This window comes from Podarcis cretensis (assembly GCF_951804945.1).
Source record: "Podarcis cretensis genome assembly, chromosome: 5".
NCBI classification, from domain to species: domain Eukaryota; kingdom Metazoa; phylum Chordata; class Lepidosauria; order Squamata; family Lacertidae; genus Podarcis; species Podarcis cretensis.
The window spans coordinates 67564171-67577836 of record NC_137174.1 but is presented as its reverse complement, the minus strand read 5'-3'; the positions used below and the strand labels follow the sequence as shown (position 1 = coordinate 67577836).

At 42.6% G+C, this 13666-nt stretch overlaps 1 protein-coding gene across 7 annotated transcripts in view; it reads right to left on the bottom strand.

Moving 5' to 3' along the window:
- Nucleotides 1-1998: 1998 nt before the first annotated feature.
- ST6GAL1 (ST6 beta-galactoside alpha-2,6-sialyltransferase 1) overlaps nt 1999-13666 on the bottom strand; it is a 108033-nt gene continuing 96365 nt past the window's right edge. For all 7 annotated transcript variants that reach the window (XM_079975903.1, XM_079975902.1, XM_079975899.1 and 4 more), the window contains 3 exons: nt 7478-7579; nt 6445-6619; nt 1999-2561 (listed from right to left, as the gene is read on the bottom strand). In XM_079975903.1, the coding sequence (XP_079832029.1) occupies nt 2320-2561; nt 6445-6619; nt 7478-7579 (519 nt within the window). In that variant the 3' untranslated portion in view covers nt 1999-2319. The remainder of the gene's footprint in view (nt 2562-6444; nt 6620-7477; nt 7580-13666) is intronic.

Sequence of the window (13666 nt, the reverse complement as noted above, 5' to 3'; positions counted from 1 at the left end):
AGGGACTGGAAGAGATGAAGAGCACTGAAAGAAATAGGAAGACAGGAGGAAGAAAAGTATGGAACGTCATAAAAGATGGGAGAAGAGGTAAAGAAGTAAAGTTATCTAAGCAACAGACCCTTGATGATGAAACTGATTGTATCTTGAATAATGCAATGACCAAATCTAAAATTTAACCTGATTAAGGAAAATAGAAACAGCTCTAATCAACAGCAGGACTTTACCCAGTTGGTTTTAAATGGGATGACTTTTTGCCGTATTAGAGGTGGCGGCAGGAGATATTATCTTCTATCAATCACATCAGAATCCAGCAGCATCCTAGCTGTTACATTTGCAGTATACTGCAGGCTCAAGATTAAATGGCATCTTCATGTGGATTCACATAGTTGCATAAAATAACAAGGCTGCCATGGCTTTTAAGATTTTACCTCCCCAACGCACATGGCGGCATATCTGTCAAGGGTTAATTTCCAGTCACAGGCATGGGGTATTATGCCACCCAAAAGCAACTAGAGCTGGAATGGCACACTTCCAAACAGCAACTTAGCTAGCCCTTAGTCCTCTGGCATGGCTATAACTCTGTCATTGCAATTGCCAGGTTTTCTGAAACAGGTAGCTGTAAATTTTGGATACTCTTTTGCTGTGGAAAGACAAGCCTGGAGAAATTATATTAAATTAGTATTTTAAAAATGAAACTAGTAGATTGTTTAAAGAGCATCTTTGCTGTGGAAAGACATAGGAAAACAATCCCCTTGGTAACTTTTTCTTGGCTCCGTCTTCAGGGACGTCAGGAGTGGATAGATACACTTAGGAGCAGTGTTTTTAAACCCTGGTCACAATTCTTTCCCGTGCGTACCACACTGAGTTCATCTGACCAACATATGAAGTGCTATTAATATATCATATCATAAGCACTCAACAGAGTTTGGCACTTTATAGCATCTCCAGCATCCAGCCAACATGACTGTTCAGTGTCTTGCAGGCGTCCGTTCACAGTACAACAGAGATACTCTCTTAATTTCCATGGGCAGGGATGTCTTGGATACCCAGAATATCCCTTCTGTAACCACAACACTCCAAAATTTGCAGAGGGAATAAAATACACAACCCACTAAAAGTAGCTCAAATGTATTCCTAACCACACAACTTTTTCATGTTTTGACACGGATTTGTAGAATGTGTGGTTTTTAGTCCAGGCATGGGATAGTTAAGAAAGAGGAATCCTCAGGTCTACTTAGCTACATGCAGGCTCAGAACAGACTCTACGCTGGAAAAGCAACTTCAAATTTTCACGCCCAGAAAAGTGGAATTCTGCAACCAAGGTAAATGAAGCAAATGAAACCAATTTGTGCATTTGCTTCTTTCACACTTTCTCTACTACTGTGTGTCTTACGAAGGGCTCTTAGCTATGATGGAGGTGAGGTGTCAGAGGGACCCAAGGGTCAAGACCTGGTGTCCTGTGCTGCTCAGACCACTGCCGAAAACCTGGCTAAGCTTTGCACTGCAAGGGTACCACCTAGGCTGCGATACTGGCTTCACAGGCCAATCCCTTCTCACCCAGGCCTATATAGCCTTGGCCTCAAAACTCGCTCATTAGTCTGAACCTTCTGTCACTGTGACAGTTCAGCAGTTGACTTCTGGTGCCTTGCCCTTCCCCACAGATTTCTCTGGAGCATTTTGAAATGCTACATCAGATAATGTATTTAGAGATTTTTTTTGGGGGGGGGAAGGGGGAGAACTATGGCAGCAATCTTATGCCAACTTACCTGGGAGCAAGCATCATTGAGGTTTTGCCTTGGCATCCAACAACCAAGAGCAGATACTGCTAAGAGCTTAATAGTCACAGATGCCCTGACTCCTAATCACTGGACATATTCCATATTCATTTTGCATCGATTGTGTGCACACAATCTATCCTCCCACCGTGAGAGATAGAAACTCGTCAAATGGGGGTGGGGGCGGCGGCGGCGAGAGAAAGAGATGATCAGAAATACAGAATTCTCAGCCCAAAACTAACTTTAATTCACAGCCCTGATTTTATGTGTTCCTGAGTTAAGGACTGGAGTATTCTGAGACAGAGCAATGAAACATGAAGATGTTCCTAAACACTGGAGGCCTCAGCTAGAGCTTTCTTCTGCCTGCTTTTTAGTAGAAACAACCCACCCTGCAGTCACAAATTAAGGCGTACTGAACAGAAGAATTGTTAATTGTGAACAGCTTGCCAAACTTTAGAATTTCTTTTTTAAAAAATTAAAAATTAAAAAGTGCCTTGTGATTCAAGAAGGGTTTTTCCAAGCCCAGAAGAGGGGATTCACAGGTCTAACACTGCATATTTCTCAAGCCAGTTAGAGTGACTTTCCCGTGAGTGTAAATGTCTTCATCTGTGCCTCGATTAAGGTGCTTCACCATATTTTTCTCAAAGAGCAGCGGGTGGTAGGCACCCATAGTGCAGGCTTGGTCAAAGAACTTCTGGTAATAATGACAAACGTCTGTCTGCCTTTTGGAAGGGAGAAATTCGTAAACATCCACTTCGTCGCAGAAGTTCATCATGAGAGCAATGCCTAGAAAGGGAGGGGAGAGAGACAAAGGATCCATTAAAAGACACAGCAGAATGGGTGACCTGAAGGCAGGGTTTAAAAATCATGAGGGGTGTGTATGTATGTGTGTGTGTGTGTGTGTGTGTGAGAGAGAGAGAGAGAGAGAGAGAGAGAGAGAGAGAGAGAGAGAAAGAGAAATCCTCAGCAACGCGGAGGGAAGAAAGGAGGTCTTCCTGATGTTTTCTTTTGACTAGAAACCTAGACAAAAGGAGTTAAAGGCTCTACAGCAGGGATGGGGAAGCTATGGCAATCCAGATGTTGTTAGATTCCAACCACCATCCTGCCCAAGTAGCATGGCCAGTGATGAGGAATAATGGGATCTGGGAACCCAGAAGGCTACAGATCCCCCTGGCCTGATAGATATTGTTGAAGATGGCGTCTTCTCCACCCCTGATTGTTGCAATTGAACACTGTTCAATTACTGCTAAGATTGCACCGGTATATGGATAGAAGTCATTTCTCTGCTGTATGTCGGAAACCGTATGAGAGCAAATAAAGCGTAAGTGGAATTGCTTGTACCATTTTTATTCCCAAGCTGGAGCTGTGCTGCCATCTAGTGGGCTTTCCCCTTAGATGTACAAAACTCCCCACAGGTACGTGTAGTGATAGACATTCTCTTAATGAGCCACAATCACCAGGTTTTCTCACTCAGAGGCCTGTACATAAAAACAATATACCACAATACGAATGAAGCTGGTTGTATCACGTGCTGAACTTGTGCAGGGGGGATTCCCTCCCCGCTCCTCTCCTCAGACAGCTGTTGTCCTTTGACCCTCGTAAAAATTATGTGATGTGAGCAGGTTGTTTGAGTGTGAGGCGGAAGTCAGGAGGAGGCTGCTTGTCTGAGTGGAGGGGGCGCGCCATTCATACAATCTGCCTCTGCCCTGTCTCCCTCCTCTATTCCTCCCTCCCTCCACATCACAAGACTTTGCAGTAGCCCCAAAATGCTCAGGGCAGGGGGAGGAGGGTCTTTGGAGATGGAAATGTCAGCTGCATACTCATGACTTATCACAACATTGGTAAATCAAACACAACCATTGGCACTGCTTTTCATCTGCCTAGCTAAAGCACTTCCATTGAGGTTGACTAATGGCCAGAGGAGGAAAGTTCCTTTCCTCAAACAGTGGTGGGGAACCTTCAACCTACCAGGCCCAGTGAGTGGCCATTTTGGGTGACTACACCCACATTTCCTGCACCTGAGATCAACATTGATTGATAAGACAGCTATGGCCATTCCTGGGTTGGGACAGCTGGACCACAGTTCTCCATGCGCTGCTAACCTCACAGTTGGATTACTGCAACATGCTGTGTGTGGGGCTACCCTTGGAGTTGATCTGGAGGGGGCAGCTAGTGCAGAAGACGACGGCCAGCTTTCTTTGGGGATTTATACTGGCAATCAATTTACTACCAGGCTATTTTGGGATCAGGTTACTAGAGAGACCACCCTATCTGTTACATACTCAGTAGATTACTGTGGTTTGCAGAAGAGATCTCCCACAAGTTCCAAATATAGCAGAAGCTCACTCTGCAATAGCTCGGAGCAGGGTTTTTAGTGTTGCTGCCCCTGTCCTGGGAAACAGCATTCCTATGAAGATATGACTTGACTATTTACACTTTTGGGGGGGAGGTTGTGGAAATAGTTGAGGATATTTTTGTTCTGGCAAGTTTTCCCAATTGGATCAACGGGACTATATCATAAGTGTCCATTTGTGAGGGTTTTTAGTCTTACTTTAAACATATTTGTTGTGTTGTGTTTTTAACAGTTTTTAAATTATTTTATGTGTAAATCAGCTTGAGACAGTGGCTTAGAAGACAATTAATAAATTACTTTTAATAATAATAATTGGAGTGAGCCTCTAACTAAGCCCAAGCACATGCAACTGCATGTTCTTTCACTGTTTACACACAAACACACACATGCCTCTTTGCCTTTCTCGGTTTTCCTTGTGTCAAATTCCTGATTGCAAAGTTCCATTTGGGTGGGATCCTCTCCTCTTGTCATTTGCAAATTCCCATGCATACTGTTAGCACTATATAATGATGATGATACAATCTGTACCATGGGCTTCCGTGAATAGCAGTTCCTGGCAGATTTATTTTCCACAATTCCTCAAAGCCATTTGTGATTTATATTCATAACGCATTACTGGAAAAGGTGCCGTTCTGATGATTAACAGTGAAAAAACAGATTATTTTTATCCCGAGGCAGAAGAGAAGCTTCACAAAGCTGTCATGTGTGGAACATGCTGTAGGGGAATGTTCACTAACAACTTTTCCGAATTTGCTCTGCTAATGAGGGCAGCATCCAGTCATGCTTTGTGGACGTCCTCAGAGGCAAATCATACCCCTCCCCTTTTCTGCACTAGCACGGAATATGTTTGAGTCAAGAAGGGCTTCCCTGAAGAGCCCCACTGTTTTTGCCAGTCACAGGATCTCAATGTGCAGCAAGACAAGGCAATATTTGCGCCTTATCAATTCAAGCACAGCAACAGAATTCAGCTGGAAACATGTCCTCTTTTGTGTCAGAATCTTACTATGCAATAGTGCCATCTTGTGGCGAGAGTTAAAAAAACACACCGACTACCGTATTTACTTGAGTCTAATGCGCCATCGAATCTAACGCGCACCTTAATTTTTGCAACATAATTTGGCACCAAAATTGCACATTAGATTCGAGTAAACACAGTAATACTTAGGAGTGTGGGGGGTACAATATGGCATGGGGTGGTAATTGAATTATCATTTTGTTATAGTTATTTAGCTGCAAGTAAGGTGTGTGTTTGTGTGTGTGTGTGTGTGTGTGTGTGTGTGTGTGTGTGTGTGTGTGTCTGTGTAAAAAGAAAAGAAAAGAATGCTTCATCCAGACAAAACCAGTCTCTTTCCTGTGGTGGAAGCAGCTCAAGCTGTGTGCCAAACACTAACTGTTAGCTAAAGAAGAAGAAGAAGAAGATGATGATGATGATGATGGTAATAATAATAATAATAGCATAATAATAATAATAATAATTCCCTCTGTGTGCATGGTGCAAGTACAAGAGGCAGATCCTTGACCCAATAGTGTTTACACTAAGGAAGGAGAACCTGTGACCCTCCAGATGACACAGCACATCTCCTGTCCTCCCTAACCACTGGGCATGCTGGCAGGGCTTGGTGGGAATTGGAATCAAACAACATCTGGAGGAACAGATATCACCCATTCTTGGTTTGCAGTCAAAAGATGGAGACAAGTGCCAACAGGAGAATAACATGTTTGCTCAATATAGTGTCCTCAAGATGTTGGTGGCCAGACTGGTTGGGTCTGATGAGAATTGGGAGCCAACAACATCTGGGGGCACCAGGATGACTACCCCAGCAGTATGCTAAAGGGTGATGTCAAAGGCTTCACTAAACAAGTGTGTTTTGAGGGAAGCAAGAGGGGTGGCAGCACCTTATAACAGAGGCCAGGGATAGACTGAAGTTGTAGAATGAGCATTTGTTAACAAATCTAGCCGTCTATTTTATGAGGAAAGGGGTAAATGAGGGCAATGGATTGACCTCTATTTTCTCTTCCATGTCTCGGCTGCTCTCAACCAGAGACTTTATTCTACTGAATTTTTAGATCCCTTAAACCCTTTTTTACTCCCTCGGCTCAACTGCCACCAATGTTTTGTTAGCTGGCTGTTTTGGCTGCTTTTCCTTGAATTTACAAATCTATATACTTTTGCAAACTGAGCTCCCCAAGTATGTAGAAACCCTTCTCTTATTGATAGGCACTCAACAGGCCAAGTTCACTGTTATATGAAAAGATAGGTAACACCCACTCACAGTCCAAAGAAGAAACCCAGGACTTGCCCTGCAAACAACGTACCAAGCATCCCTGAAGATGGAGGATTTGGCTGAATATCCTCTGGTGAGTTTTCTTGAAGGATATCCCAGAGCTGCCACTGCATGTGGGGATTCAGGATATAAAAAGGTTGTTCCGGGTGCCTTTTCCGATAGTTCTTGTAGCTTTTAAAGAAATTATAGTCCGGTTTTTGGTACCACTGAAACCAAAAGCAAAAAAGAATTGTGGCTCTTCTATGAATACGAGCAAAACTGTCTCCAAACAGAGAAGCCTGATTCAGAGATGTTCTCAAAAAAAAATTCATGTCCCCACACCAAGCAGAAGAACTGTGCTGAATTTCAGAAGAACAGCTGCAGTGGTTCCGTGAGGGCTGCCTTTGCAGCTCTGAGGTGCATCACTTAAATCTCAAGTGTTTTGCGTGCAATTGGCTTGAAAAATTGTAGACATGAGAGAGATGCTGCTAGACAAGAAACTTGCTGAACTGCAGAGAAATAGAACCAGGGGTTGTTTGTTTCTAAATTGATTTTTTTGGGGGGTTGTGGAAATAATTAAAGGGATGTGCTTTTATCCTTTGGTTTTCTTTGTAGGTAATCATTTAATAGCTGCCCTAAGCCTTGGTGGAACTGTACATGGAGCATCAAAGTGTTTTGATTTGAGGATTAGGCCGATTTCAGGTACCTGGTGTCAGATGTGAGGAGATACTAGAGAAGGAGTCAGCAACGTTTTTCAGCCGTGGGCCCTCAGACCATGTGGTGGGCCGGACTATATTTTTTGGGGGGAAATGAACGGATTCCTATGCCCCACAAATAACCCAGAGATGCATTTTAAATAAAAGCACACATTCTACTCATGTAAAAACACGCTGATTCCCAGACTGTCCGTGGGCCGGATTGAGAAGGTGATTGGGCCACATCTGGCCCACGGGCCTTAGGTTCCCTTCCCCTGTACTAGTCTTTACAACCACAGAACCATGCATTTCCAGGATGACCACAACCTTCTCCCAGAATCCACTGCAATTCCAGGCACTTATTTTAATATGCACATCGCTCAAACGTACCTCGTGGATACCTGAGTGATATGGTGCTGGATCCCACACAATTAAGATTCCAGAATTATACTGCGGATCTGTAACAAACTTCTGTTCTTCTACAGTAATAAGCTGGGAATGACAAAAGAGGTGGTGATTAATACATGTTGCCACTTTGAAAGGCACAGGGAGGTCAGACTGCAAGGCTTCACTGGTGGCAAATGTCACTGGCTGTTGCAAGACGCTGTTCCATGAGAACTGCAACTTCCCTTGAAACCAAGGGAAATGATCTTGATAACCAGGCCAGGATCGGTGAAAACAGTCGCTCCAAATCTAGACAGATCTAGTCATGGACATTACAGTAGGGTTAAATGACCTAGCCACACATTCTCTTGAATTATTCTCAAATCAGGCTGAAGACCATGGAGGTAGAGCACATATCTCTCTTCTGGCAGTGGCAAAGAATGCTGGGAGCAATTTAAAAACAAGGTCAGCTCTGTTCACCCAACTATGCAGTGCAATAGCAGCATCAAAAATTCACACACCCCCTTCCTAGATATCATCCTCACTACTGATCCAAACAAGATTATCATGGATTTATTTATTTTTTTAATAACAATTTATTAATTTTCCATGATTATCATGGAATTCTACAGTTTAAAAACCTGGTGCTCAAGTTTATTTGAGCTGCATTTCCTGTTATCCAAAACATCTACAGTGGTACCTCAGGTTACATACGCTTCAGGTTACATACGTTTCAGGTTACGTTACAGCCCCCGCTAACCCAGAAATATTGCTTCTAGTTAAGAACTTTGCTTCAGGATAAGAACAGAAATCGGGCTCTGGCGGCGCGGCAGCAGCAGGAGGCCCCATTAGCTAAAGTGGTCTTCAAGTTAAGAACAGTTTCAGGTTAAGAAAGGACCTCCGGAACGAATTAAGAACTTAACCTGAGGTACCACTGTATAGTGAAAAAATGAATTCAAAAACGCCTTCTGTACAGAAAATATCTTCTGCACATCTTTTAGTGCAGCAGGCACCAGGCACCTATATTCTCTAGACAGTGGCCGCCTTTGCACACAATGGTCAATGGCTTTCATATCATAGAATTGGGAACCCATGGGTCATCTACTAGCGCAAGCAGCAGCGACAAGCCAAAGCCTGGCCTGTTGTAACATGCAAATGTATGATCATGGGAAACAAACCATGATCTGAAGCTAAGGTTTGTTTTGTTTCAGGAGAAACTAGTGACAATCCAGGGTTCACAAACCTCATGGCTTGTCACTTCAGCTCACCTGATGGGAGAAGCAAAGTGGGAACAATCTCTTTCGCAGTAATCCATAAAATATGGTTTACTGTGACATGTGAACGAAACCAGTCTCTCCTCCACATCATATGTTCTTGATGGCACAGCCTCCCATCATCTCCCAACTTTTTCCTGACCATGAAGGTGAGTTATACACAGGTAGCCAACTCACAAAGCCTTGCAAAAGGCACCTGCAATTTCCTTTCACCGTCAAGCTCAAAATCCATGTAAGTGTGATAGGAATTTTGAGGTCTTAGATATATGTTAAATATTCATAAGTGTACCAACCAACCACTTACATAGATCAGCACAGGAAGACTGACCTGGAACCATTTTGATCCCCAAACTGTCCCAAACTGACCAAATGTTTTCTCTGCAAGGTCAAAGGAAAATGGAAAAGCCTCCCCATTGTCTTTTCCTTCACAAATCCTGTCTTAAGGGTATGTCTGTGTTTGAATAGGGTGTGAGCCTGTGACCTGGCCTAGGAACTAAGTATTTATCATTACAAAAGACTGCCCAGGCTCCCCAGGCAATCCAATCAAGTAACCTGCCAGACAGGAGATAAACAAGGACAGGAGAAAAACAACATTCAAATTTCTGTTTTAGACCGCCTTTTCTGTGATGTAGGTATGATGTATCTGGGGGGTGGTCTTAGGTTACACCCCTTCTGTGTTGTATGTATGATGTTTCTGGGGGTGGTCTTGATCTACAGGGTGGCAATTTCAAAAGTCCAAATAAGGCATTGCACGCCATTGTTCTGGGCTCTTCCTCCTTTCCTGCGGGTAAGGGGAGCACCCTGTTGCAACAGATCAATAAAGATCAAGCTTACTAGCTGCTTTGCTTCTCAATATTCTCTGGTTGGCCTCTGTTATTTTCTCCTACCAATAGGGAACCTATGTAAGGACTCTATATGGGCTCTTGGATAACCCATAAGGGGAAAAGGGCAGATTTTTGTTTACAACAGGAGAACGGAAATACTGTTCTTATTTTAATAATTTATATACTCCTTAATCCCCACGTGGCCTCTAAATGATTTACAAAGCATAAAAAAACCCAATTGAACATCTTTGTTAAGATACAGTGTCATTAGAAACACACCATAATTAAAGTGCACAATAAAACAGTCCCATTAAAACATTAAAATACAAATGACCGTTATTAAAATGTGCAGTGGAACAGCCCCATTTAAAACACAGGGGAATGCCTGTGTAAACTACTGATCAGCAATTTAATGTTATTAAACAATTGGATTAGATTTCAATTTTTCTACTAGGGCCTATATTCTGGATCATCCTTACTGGGAAATGAGCTTGTTACAAAGCAAGCCTACCCCACTCCTCTGCTTATTTTATGGTAGTCTGTGCCTGAAAAGGGGATTTTGGTCAACAGACCCCATTGCAGGAAGCTCATCATGCATGTTGAAGTAAATTGAGTTGCAACACTTTCTGGTAAACCTATTGTTTCCTTTACTGTAAATCTCTGCTATCTCCCCTTATCACTTGTGGGTTTAAAACAAACAGAACAGCATCTGACTCAATCTTCTGCACAGGGCACTCCTTCCTATGCACTCCTTCCCACAATTATTAATCAAGTAGTGTCAATGGCCTGAGGCTCCTTCCAGTAGAGCCCAAAAGATTACATTAATCCCCTACTCACCTAGAAACAGAATGATGTTTTTTTAGAAGCAATTTCTAAAGCCTTTAGACTTTTCCTGGCTGGCACCACTTTAAACCCTTTACCACTCTTTCATGGCCAAGAAGACAAGAGTTGTCTTTGCTTCTGCTTTAATTTTGATCCAATTTGAGACCCGCTCCCTTTATTCTCCTTGTCATGTCCCAAACTCGTCCAATTACTTTCTTCTGATCCTTCTCTAAATCCTTTCCCAACACGCCATAAAAGTACTACCCCCTTCCTCCTCTGACAACCTCCCTTTCTCTTCCTTTTTTTAAAAAATATAATTTTTATTAACAGGCCAATCAAATCACATTATTTCCAAATCACATTAGTTCCAAATTATACAGCCAGATTATTAAATTTTTGTTGGGGGTACCCATACTTCAAGCTCCGAAAAGGGGTCCAAACATCACTTATATTGCTGCTTTAATTAGACAGTTCTATCCAGTTCTGTCCAGATAGTCTCTTTGTTACTTTCCTCATCTTCTTGTTGTTATCATATATTCCTTTCTTTGCGATCTCTGATAATCTTCACAAGCAGGTTGAAAACAAACATCCTCTGTGTGGGTTTTACACTCTCCAAAAATCATATCACATAAGGACAGACGCCATTCCACACCTCCATAAAGAACTTTCCCTCAGTCTGTCCGTTGATTTCCCCAGGCTTGCCAAACAAATCTCAGAGGGCCAGGTCTAGATCACATTCCGATAATCATTTGTATTCCGATGACCCTGATCCTCCTCCCCCCATCCTTCTTAGGCAAGCCTGTCTTGGCGAGACGCCATTTGAAACTGCGTCATAAAACTTTCCTCCATTCTCTGATGTTTACCAATCCTCTCTTTGATCAATAATTCACTCCACATAGTTCTTATATTCCTGCTTGTGATTAATAAATTGCAACGATTCTTCTCTCTGGGGTGGAGGGTTATTAATACTCACATAAGCTCCCTTTCTCTTCCTAAAGCAAGTCAGTCTGATCTCCCTGGCCCATGTCAATGCATCCTAGAGTTTCTATAGGTTCTCAGGAATGCTTTAACGATAATCAATATAATTAACTCTTGTATTGGTCTTAAACTCTCAAACTTAGCCTATTGCTAGGGTTATTTATTCTGTTTATTGATTTACAGTAAGCAAGCTAATTCCCCACCTTGATACAGTCAATTTACTTTTGATTTATCTCTGTTGTCTGTGTTAATGGTTATGAGGTGAAATTCTGGTGTGTGCTCAGCTCTCAAAGTCAAATGATCCCAAAATATGTCCAGGTTCTGTGTGAGAACGGCAAGCTTGTGTGCAAATGGCACATTTCATTTTTTTAAAAAGCCACTGTTACCTTTACGGCTATCTCTAAAAGCAAAATAAGTGCTAAGACTTTATTTGCATTAAACAGAACTTCACGGGTGTGTCCAATACATGTTACTTGAATGATAGCACTCTGAATGCCATGCCCTCTGTGTCGAAAGAAAAACATAATTCAGAAAGCACGAATCAGCAATCGCGACCCATAAGCTAGATTGACCCGCTTCCAAACATTTTTATTCTGATGGTTACAACTGCTCCGACTGAAACGTTTCCCACAGACAAACCTCTCTAAATCTAAAGCTGCTAGAAAAAAGGAGGGGGGGAGCATCTGGAGCATGGAGTCTAAAAGTCAACACAGGGAAGAAAAGAGCAAGGAAAGAAATATGGAGACATTTATGAGTAAGAGGAAATGTGTGTTTGTCTGTCCCAGTCGCACTATCTTGGCTTAGTTACAGCACTAAGGCAAGGCATGGGGAAACTTGTTGTACCCAAAGGCCACTTGCCCTACAGACAACCTTCCGGGAGCACATGCCAGAGATGGGTAGAGCCGGAAGCAAAAGTCGGTGGGGCACAGGTGTGGCAGAAGGCTGCATTCAAGTCACACAACCGAGCCAGAAGTTTCTGGCACATGCCAGTCACACCCTTTTCTCCGATCAAGGAAGCAAAAAGACAAAGAAACATCTAAAGGCAGCCCTGTTTAGGGAAGTTTTTAAGATTTAATGCTGTATTGTTTTTAACACTCGATTGGGAGCCACCCAGGGTGGCTGTGGAATCTCAGACAAATGGGTGGGGTATAAGTAATAAATTTATACGACGACGATGACAACGATGATAATAATATCATCATCATCATCATCATCATCATCATCTTCATCATCATCACTTTCCACTGCTTCTGCGCACTGAGGTTTGAGGGCAGTTCTGCACGAATCTGCAAAAGTGTTTCTCCATTAATTCTGCTGCCTCATTAATATCCTGCCACCAGATACTTCTGGCTATTTTTAGCACAGTACGTCCACACCAGAACTGCCGCAGCTTCACAATCCCACTTGCAGTGCCTTTCTGCCCTTCATCAGCTTGTGACTAAATTGCTACCAAATTTACTTGTGTTCCCCTGTACGACTCCTAATGAACTACTTCATTACTGAACTGTTTGGGCTTTAGACTGCCTTGCTAACTCTGGACTTACTTGCCTCTGTAATTCATTCTGCGTTAGCTATTACACGGATGAATGGAATATCATATCATATCAATATATATATATATATATCATATAACTGGCTTCTGTGTAAATGCTAATTTTCAGTTTAGCTTTCTTGTATTTCTGACAATAGGTGTGATTTACTCTCTCCCACCACATGTTGTCCCCCCATCAGACTATGGGGCAATACTGGAAGTGACACTTCCCACATGGAGGCTTTTACAGCAGAGAACACGAAGTGCCTAAGGATTAGTTTTCAGCTGCTCCATTCTCAACATCCTTCATAGTTTTAGGAAAAGGCCTCCACCTCTTCCTGCTGCTCTAATCAATCAAGTTGTCTGACGGGGCCAGCTGCAGGGATCATGGCATCCCTTTGGAGACACCACATATCCAAACTGGACTGCGGGCACAGAGGGTTGAAATGTTGCAGTGAAGAGGTCATTCACAATTGCAGACGTGGTTCGGAGAACATGAACTCTTCCTTGCATCGGATTTAGACTTTGAAATGGGACAGTGCCCCAGAGTGAGATCACTTGTGTTATAAGAATTTTAAGGTCTCAAATATAGAATAAATATTCATCAATGCACACGCAGAATAAATATTCATCAATGCACACATAACTAAATATATGAACCATCTAAGTTAGTTCTTGGTAGTTCGTGTGCATGCACACGAAAGCTCATACCAAGAACTAACTTAGTTGGTCTTTAAGGTGCTACTGGAAGGAATTTTTGTTTTGT